Consider the following 9,936-nt stretch of genomic DNA (forward strand, 5'->3'; position numbering starts at 1 on the left):
TCTAAACCTTCCATTACTAAAAGATTCAAACTTGGAATCTGTTTTGAACTACGAAGTTCTTGGAATCGAAATCCACCAAGAAAAGTTAGATTAATTAAACCAAAAACATCTTATGAGAATCCTACAATTGGGGGAAGAATCAGATGAAGCCCTATGCGTAGACTTCCAGATTCAAACTCAATCCTTGCAAGAGGAGTATCGATCGATAATCCTTGAATGAATTCTTTAGAAAAAGTTGCATTTCAAAGCTTGGAGAGATGCTCAAGCAATCCAAGTAGTTGTAATGGTGACCAAGAGATATTTCAGATTTGCGTTTTATTATTTTTATTATGGCTAACGTTGCAGAATCTTACATGGCAGCCATGTAAGTAAATGAGAGTTGGGCTGAAAGCTTTAAACTTCTCTCCACATCAGGGTAGTTGATTGAGTATGCAACGTGGGGTAGTCAAATTATCACGACTCTTTCAAAGTCATTTCATGATGAATGCACGCAGTCTTGGTATGCGTTTGACGTGGCAAGGGCACAAAACCGCACATCCTTTTCGGGTGAAAACGATCTATGGTTCTGTGTCCTTGCCACGTCAACCGCGTACCAAGATCGTTGAGAAAACAATATATATATGTTTTTTTGAATATGAATATTTTCATGAAATTTAAAAGATTGTGTTGTTGGATGGTCAATGTCATAGTCAATGTGGGCCCAACGATCTTTTTTAAGATTTAAAATCTAAAACAATAAATATGTGGTGAGCGGGTAAGAGAGAGAAATTCTCTTTATTACTAATGTCATTCGTGCCACATGTCAAACGTTTGTTGGGTTGTGAGTAAACACGTTGGTAGGCGTGCACAAAAAATGCATCATATTATCAGCATTCATATAATAAATCAGTAGTAGAAAAAACAATTGTAATGGCTTGGAGCTCATGAAAAATAGACTAGGGTCTTGTTTCAAATTTTTATGCAGCACTTGAAAAAGAAACGAAATTAATGAATACACTATCTATTCAAGAGATCACTTGGCAGGTATTTTGTCAAGAGAAATTCTCTTGGCACACCAACTTTTAGTTACAACACACCAATCCTTTTGAAATTAAATGCTTTTCTACATATAAGTGTGGTGTGTTATAAGTAAAAAATTGGTGGGTTTCTGAAAGTGAATGTTAATTATACTTTATCTAGTATATAGAGCTCTAATTCCATTGAGAGATAGGAGGAAATTTTTCTGGGAAATTACACTTTGACTCCCTATAGTTTGGTGTAATTCCGTTTTGATTTCTTAATGTTTTGATAATTATACCTACCTCCCTTATAGTTATCTAAGGGGTTCACTTACCCCCTTTCGTCAAATATTCATCAATCTAACTGTTAAATTTCTTTTATAAAGATCATTTTACCCTTTTCAAAATGTTATTCTTTTTTATAAATAAAAATCTGCTTGTGAAAAAATGGGTTCAATTATGAATGCTTAGCTGAGACATTTTTAATTTTTGTTTGAAAATTTATTTTTTAATAAAAAAATAATATAAAATAAGAGGGTAAAATTATAAAATAACATCCGAATTTTAACCCAGTTAATGAAAGGGGAGGTAAGTGCAATTATCAAAATATGAGGGGTCAAAATGGAATTATGCCAAACTAAAGGGGGGTCAAAGTGTGATTTACCCAACTTTAAAAAAAATCCAACTTCCTGATTGAGTTTAAAGACAAATTATTTTATTATTATTATTAATTTTAATTTTTCAAAATTTAATTTTAATTTATATTAATTATTTATTTGTATTTTTTTAAACTATTAATTATTTTTTCTCACTTTTACAAAAAATAGTAATATAGTCTTTATTATTATTATTATTTCATTATTTTATTTTTATTACCCTTTATTTTCTTATTATATAATAAAATAATAATAAATCCTATATTATTATTATTATAATTAATTATTATTATTCTTAATTATTTTTTATTATCTTTTTTTTTCTCATTACTATAATCAAATAGTAATATAAGTCTTATTTATTTATTATTTAGTTTTTAATTTATAATAATATATTATTATCATTATTATAATTATAATTATTTTCTATTATTTATTATTTTTTAATTATCTTTTCTTTTCTCATTATTATAATAAAATAGTAATCTAAGTTATATTTTTTAAATTTAATATTATTTAATTTTTAATTTATTATTATTAATTACTTTTTATTATATTTTCTTTTTTCATTACTATAATAAAATAATAATATAAATTTATTTTTATTTTTTAGTTTTTAAATAATTATTATTTATTTTATTTTCATATTATCATAATAATAAATATAATTTAAAAGAGACCATGAGAGAGAGAGAGTTGCCAACTTTCACCTCTTAGGGTGAAAGTTGAAATACTTCAATTTTAAGAAGTTGGAGAGTTACTGAGTTTAGCTTTCCAAACATAATCTTTAGCAACTTGAGTTGTTAACTCTCATATTTAACTTTCGTTTATCAATCACACCTTAAGATTAGTGGGTTTTGCACGATGAGGAAGTCTTTATCTCATAACAAAGTTTTTCCCTTCTTGAGAAAATATTTTACTACCCTTGTTTTGATAGTAGTTCCATCTATCTCCCCCATCCATATTATCTATAAATAGATCATCACGTATATAACATGGTTTTACAATAGTTAGCTACACACAGACATGGCGACAACAAAGGTCACCATTAAGCTTCTGGTGAACAAGAGGGCCAACAGAGTATTATTTGCAGAAGCGAGCAAAGACTTCGTCGATTTTCTTTTCGGCCTATTGTCTCTACCCCTTGGCTCTGTAATCGATCTCCTTACAAAGGAGATGATGGTGGGGAGCTTAGGAAAACTGTATGAGAGTTTGGAAAACCTTAGTTCCACCTATATCCAGCCAAACCAAAACAAAGATTCTCTTCTGAAACCAAAACCATCACTCTGTGCTGTCAACATTCCTTTCCTACCTTCGAACATGGCTAGTAAATACTACACATGTTCATATGGCCACAGTAATCACACCTACATGACCAAAACTGAAGGGACTATATGTCCTAATTGTCAACGCAAAATGGACAGCGAGATGGTCTATTTTGATCCTGAAACTTCCAATGTGGCATCATCGTCTAGTGAAGGAGGAGGTTACGTGAAGGGTATGGTGACATACATGGTTATGGATGATTTGGTGGTGACGCCTATGTCTCTCATTTCTAGCATTACTCTCCTCAACAAGTTCAACATTGAGAAAGTCAGTCACCTTGAGGAGAAGGTGGTAGATTTAACTATGAATGAAGTAAGAAACCTTCTTCTTTCTTATGCATTTTGATCTAAATCTGTTGTTTATTTATTTATATATTTTTTGTTAAATTTATATATATTTTTTATATGAGTAAACTAGGGTTGAAGGGGCTCCTTTTTATTATTTTTTTATTTTTTATTCTAAGTCCTGATAATATGACTCTCCAAGTGGTACACTCAATCGACTTCCTAACGTAGACAAGGTCGGGAACTGTAGATCTGTATGCCTTGGGATACATGATTCCCTCGGGATAAACTTTTTTATGGGGAAGTGCAATCATGTATCTTGAGGCGTACAGATCTACGGTTCCCAAACTTGTCATGTCAGAGAGTCGATTGAGTATGCCACCTGGCAAGTCAACTGATCATGACTCTTTTTTTAAAGGACAATGTTAAAATGACTTCCTAGGGCATTGAGCTGACGTGGAGGTGTGCCCTCCACCATAGATGCTTTTCCTATGGCAGTGCACACCTCCACAACGAAAAGCATCTATTGTGGTTACCTTCGACCAAAAAAAACATCTATGGTGGAATGCACACCTCCACATCAGCTCAAGGAAATCATTCCAGCATTACTCTCTTTTATTATTAAATTTACTCACGAGTAAAATTACATATTACATCATCTGCTATAATTCTCGCAAGCTCTTGCGAGATAAATTCTTATTTTTATTATTTGTTTTTCTTTCTAATTTTTTTCTTTTGTTTTCTCGAGAATTATCATTTGTTTTGGCGATGTCAGGGTTTGGAACTGCTGAGGACATCATTGTGGTCGAGCACCGTCCTATCTGATTCTTTCCTTGAGAAGGAAGAATCCAATTAAGTGTTGCAGTTTTATTTATTGCTTGTTAGGCTTATGTACGAAGTTTGTCCATCTTATTAGCTTCTTAGTGTCGAAGTAAGCTTCACTATACTCTTTGAGCCTTGACGTTAATTGTGAACATAAAGTGTACTGAGATACTAAAGAATTGCATTTGATGTTATTATATATCAGTTGCAAAATACTATTTTAGTTCCGAATAAGCAAAAGCAAAGAAAATGACCTACCATTAAAGTGCTTTAGCAAGCAACTTCTCTTGAATTGCATACTATTACAAGAACTCTTGGGTTGAAAGAACAAATGGGTAACTTAGATGTACACTTCAGGCATTTGTATATATTTGAGATGGAAAATGCTAGCCTAAAACCCATGGCTTGACGCTCTCCATCAACGTGATCATTGGGATGTTAAGGATTCCAAAGAAAATTGTATCCCTAGGAAATGCATGTTAATCCCTAGAAGAGCCAAGCTGATCTTTAGGAAATCTGTGTTTCTCCTCAAATCCTAACCGTCATGTTGATATTGGAGAGCCTCAACCGTGGATTGAGGCTAGTAAAGCCCATTTGAAATATCCACTCCCTTATCAAGCTTTCCACGTGTCATAATGCATGATCGTTGTATGTACGTTCTAGATTAAGTGAGACTTTACTACATCCACATCCGCTTCAAAACTGAAGAAAAGGTAGGACATTTTCAAAAAGATTTATTGGGCAATCTATTTATCGCACTTTTATTTAAAAAACTCTCACAACTAAGGAATCTTACTTTATCAAGTTTATTATTCAACAAATCTTGAAGTGATATCTACGTTATTTTAGAATATTAAATTTTCAAAGAAGCCTCAATTTTTTAAATCAAATACCAATGATATCTTGACTCCGCTCAACATCCATTTTCTTACCTAAAACCATCGTTGGGCCCACATGGCCTCATTGGCAATACAACATCACAACCCTTTAAATTTCACGTTAAAATTTAGAGAAAAAAATTAGTTTGATCCATGATTTTGGGAAAGAGAATGAGATGATATAGATATTTGATTTAAAGAACTAAATATATTATATGTAATTAATCTTTTAAAATGATATGGATCATTTTCCAAGACTTTTTGAGTAACCAACTTGATAAAATAAGATTCCCTTGGAGTTGTTAGAATTTTAAGGGAGTTTTATAATAAAAATGCTACAAATATGTCTATCCAGTAAATCTGTCTTTTGTTTTTCTGAGTCCAAATAATAGTCACTGAAGGTGGATGATTAAAATCCTCCTCACACCTCAAAACATGCCACATAATTAAGAACTTGAAAAATTAATAATAAATTTTTTTACGAATTAATTACAAGGGTAAGCTAATGTTCACAAAAGCCTGGTCATTTGGTCCCTCAACAATGCGGCTTAAGGAAGGGGAGTGGTTGAGGAGTTAAGGTTGCTTGGAATCATTATTGAGGTTCATTCTTGGTTGGTGGTAAATGCAGTGAAGGAAGGGTTAGTTCCTTGACAACTAGACTTTGGATGCTTCTAAAGGGCTGCATAAGGAAGATTCAACATATGTTTGCAAAAATAAAGTTTTCTGATCTGATGACCTCGTGACATTCAAAAACATGATCCGATGCAATGGGATTGTAGAGGACAAAATTATATGACTTAACAAATAATAATTAAAATAATAGTTATTTTTCACCATTGACTTCTATTTTTAAATTTGGATGCTCGATAGCCATTAATTTTCAATACCTTGAATCAAACTCGAAAAATAATTTATTTTTTGATTATGAATATTTTCATGAAATCTAGAAGATTGTGATGTTGGATTGTTAATGTGGGACTAACAACCACCCTTTTTAAGATTTGAAATCTTGAAAAATGAATTTGTGGGCAGAGGACGTGCGGAGAAGTTTTCTCTCTATCATTGATGTCATTGGCCCCACATGTCAAACAATTGTTGGGCTGTGAGCAACATATCACTCTTCCTTTCTTCTTTCATTCAACATATTCTTTGCTCACTTAGTGGGAAAAAAAAAAAAACAAAAAAAGTGGATTCTTGATCATGTGGCATGTATTGACATGTGGGAGGAGAGTTTGGATCCTCCACCCCTGGTGTATAGGATCCAAACTATTTTCTTTATTCCTAAAGTAAAATACTTTCCTTACTTAAGTAAGGAATGTTTCCTAACCCATTACCTTTGGCTTCCAAAGAATTGATCCCATGCCACAAGGTTGCAAAGAATAAAATTTTGAGAACTTTGAATTTGATTTTTCAAATTTTTATTTTTTTTTTACCATTGAATTTTAAATCTAAGAGTTCGGGGTGTGTGTGTGTGTGTGTGTGTGTATATATATATGGGAAATGTTCAGCACCAAACATTTTGGCAAAATATTTTTCAAAACATGGATTAGAAGTTTTGGAATGGGCTGATTTTTAGTGAGGATAATCTCTATGGTGAGGAGATCATTATCACCAAAAATCAGCCTATTCCAAAAATTCTAATCCCATAAAAAATGATTTACAAAAAATGGACGGTCCACGATTTTTCAACTTGTAAACATGGGGCTAGAAGTTTTGGAATGGGCTGATTTTTGGTGATGATGATCTCTTCACCGTAGAGATCACCCTCATCAAAAATCAGCTCATTCCAAAACTTCTAACCCATGTAGGACAAAAATGATTGGCTAAAATGTTGGCCAAATTTTTGTGTGCTGAACGGACCCTATATATATATATATATAGGGGACGGATCATGGGACATATGTAAAAATAATGTAATAGTTATTGTTTTTCAAAATATGAGTTAGAAGTTTTGGATTGAACTGATTTTTTTGTGAGGATGATCTCTATGATGAGAGAATTATCCTAAAAATAAATCAATCAAATTTGAAACTTCTAACACCATCAAAAGTGATTTAGAATGTGGATTGTTAATGTTTTACCAATAATTTGTAAACCAATTGTGATGGGCTTAAAAGTTTTAGATTGGATTGATTTTTTGTCAGGATGATCTTCTCATCATAGATACCATCCTCACAAAAAATCAGCCTAATCTGAAACTTCTAACCCATATTTTTGAAAAGCCATCACCCACCCACCCATGAGTTTGTTTTCCTTGCATCTGAGTTTTTCTATGAAATCTAGAAGGCTAGCTGTAGCTTTGGATTGCCAATGTAGTAATCCATGTGGGCCCAACAGCCCTTAGTATGATTCAAAATTTTACTAAGTTAGTCAGGCTAGTCTGACTCATTATTAATTATTAAAGGTATCTTACAAGCATTCGCAGTACATAAAACTAAGATCAGTGGGTCCGGCATGTTGGAGAAGTTTTTCCCTTCTTCAGAAAATGTTTTACTACCCTAATGTTTTGTTTGTATTTCCATCTCCCTGGCAACTCACATTTATATATAAATAGATCTCCATAGACAGCATGGTTTACACAGACATGGCTAGGACAAGGGTGACCATTAAGCTTCTGGTGGACAAGAATGCCAACAGAGTCTTATTTGCAGAAGCGGACAAAGACTTTGTCGATTTTCTTTTCGGCCTATTGTCTCTACACGTTGGATCCGTAATCGATCTCCTTACAAAGGAGATGATGGTGGGTAGCTTAGGAAAACTGTATGAGAGTGTAGAGAAACTTAGTTCCACTTACATCCAGCCAAACCAAGACAAAGAGTCCCTCTTGAAACCCAAATTATCATTTTTTTGTTCTGGTGACATTCCTTTCCTGTCTGCGAACATGGTTAGGGAAGAATCAAAATACTACACGTGCAGCAATTACTCTAGTCCCAAGTACATGACGGACACTGCAGGGACTATATGTCCTGCTTGTAGCCGGAACATGAACAACGAGGTAACCTACATCGCTCCTAAAACTTCCAATGTGCAGTCATCGTCATTGTCTAGTGAAGGAGGAGGTTACGTGAAGGGTGTGGTGACTTACATGGTTATGGATGATTTGGCGGTGACGCCCATGTCCACCATTTCTATATTTGCTCTCCTCAACAAGTTCGATGTTGAGAATATCAGTTCCCTTGAGGAGAAGGTGGTTCGTTTAACTATAGATGAAGTAAGAAATTAACCTTCTTTCTTATGCATTTTCATGTAAATCACTTTATTTTATTATTATTAGTAGAAGAGTGGTGATAATATGACGCGGTTTTGACGCATGCCCTTGGCGCTAAATGATGTGTTTGCTCGCAGACTAACATTTGACATATGACGCAAATGACATCAGCAATAGAGAGAGTTTCTCTCTTGCCCACTGCCCACATATTTATGTTTCAAATTTCAAATCTTGAAAATGGTTGTTGCGCCCACATTGATTATTTCATTTACAATCAACAGCACAGCTTTCTAGATTTCTTAAAAATATTCTTATTAAAAAAATATATATTAGTTTTTGTGCTTGATCCAAGGTGTTGAAAATGGACAGCCAGTGAGCGCCCAAATTTAAAACAAAAAATTCAATGGTGAAAAATAACTAATTTTTAATATTTTTTTTAGAGTTCATATAATTTTGTCCTCTACAACTCCATTGTATCGGATCATGTTTTTGAATGTTACAAGGTGATTAGATTAGAAAGTTTTCTTTTTCTTACCATGGATAGGAGAGAGAAAATGGCATTAGCAAAATACCGCGTCATATTATTAGAATTCTTATTATTGGTATAGTGAAAACCTATAAACATTTTTGTCGCCTGTGGTCTTGAAAACATCCACTTTTTTTTAAACAATAGTGACCTTCCAAATTCAATGAAGAAATGTGTAATGGGTGATAACTTATTGTTACCGAATCTTACATGTGTCAGTAAGGTTTAATTCTCATGTAAATTTCCTTATTTATTAATACAATTTTTCCTTATTTAGCAAAGATGCATTATTATTATGAGATATTTATGAAAAAGTAATAAACTTTTGACGAATTTATGATTCTGGCTCACTGTTCATTTTAGTTACCAAATCATGAACAATAATGAATTCAAAGGTTTTTAAAGTGACTTTTTCGCAAGTTTAAAGAGATAATTTCATTTTAAATCTTCAAATTGTCACTTTAAACCTGAGATATAATCACTTCATTCTGAATTTTTTTAAAACAAAAACAGATTGTTCATATTTTGGTTATTAAAATAAACAGTGAGTCGAAATCATAAATAACTCATTTTTAACTCACGAAATGGTAATTCACCCTATTATTATTATTTTTATTATTATTGTTGCTACTGTTGTTCTTGAGAATTATCATATATTTTGGTGGTGTTAGGGTTTGGAATTGCTGAGGACATCATTGTGGTCGAGCAGAGTTCTGTCAGAAGTTTTCCTTGAGAAGAAAGAAACCCATTAAATGTTGCACTCTTTTTTTTTAATCGATAAGTTGGTGTGGGAGGGCCACTCCCTTTTTATTAATCACAATTATCCCGCGAGTAATTCTCACCAACTCTTGAGAGATTGTAGATGTTGCAGTCTTATAGTTTGTAAACGTATTTACCAATGGTTTGTGAGTTTTGGTTTGTTGATCTTGTTAGAAAGTTTTTTCGCTAATGCATTCACTAATAACTTGTATATCTTTGATTGAAACGTCAAGTTCGAATTCAAATAGCATTCTTCAAGATCCTATAACCAAGTAAAGTTTTAAATCACCCATCTGATTCACTAATAAGTCATCTACTGAGGAAGCTCTGGTTTTCTTCAAAGACTCATCAGACTGCAGAGAAGGTTGCTTATTTCTTGGTGTAAACCTCCTTTTGTATGGATGAATTTAAACGTAGATGGTGTTAGCAAAACAAAAAAAAAATGTCTGATATGGGGAGCCAACATTTTAAAAGGGAGT

The 9,936-nt window shown here is 32.8% G+C and overlaps 2 protein-coding genes across 2 annotated transcripts; both read left to right on the forward strand.

The window, feature by feature from the left end:
* The first annotated feature begins 2,673 nt into the window (after positions 1-2,673).
* LOC147399919 (uncharacterized) lies at positions 2,674-4,302 on the forward strand. Its single transcript, XM_086446626.1, has 2 exons — positions 2,674-3,292; positions 4,040-4,302. The coding sequence occupies exons 1-2, from the start codon at positions 2,681-2,683 to the stop codon at positions 4,118-4,120; spliced, it is 693 nt and encodes a 230-aa protein (XP_086302752.1). The 5' UTR covers positions 2,674-2,680; the 3' UTR covers positions 4,121-4,302.
* Positions 4,303-7,485: 3,183 nt separating this feature from the next.
* LOC147399920 (uncharacterized) lies at positions 7,486-9,611 on the forward strand. The gene is made up of 2 exons (XM_086446627.1): positions 7,486-8,175; positions 9,370-9,611. Exons 1-2 carry the CDS (start codon positions 7,534-7,536, stop codon positions 9,448-9,450), a joined length of 723 nt encoding a protein of 240 aa, XP_086302753.1. The 5' UTR covers positions 7,486-7,533; the 3' UTR covers positions 9,451-9,611.
* The last annotated feature ends 325 nt before the right edge of the window (positions 9,612-9,936 follow it).

Source organism: Akebia trifoliata, chromosome 6 (assembly GCF_017979445.1).
Source record: "Akebia trifoliata isolate Shusen 1 chromosome 6, ASM1797944v1, whole genome shotgun sequence".
NCBI lineage: Eukaryota > Viridiplantae > Streptophyta > Magnoliopsida > Ranunculales > Lardizabalaceae > Akebia > Akebia trifoliata.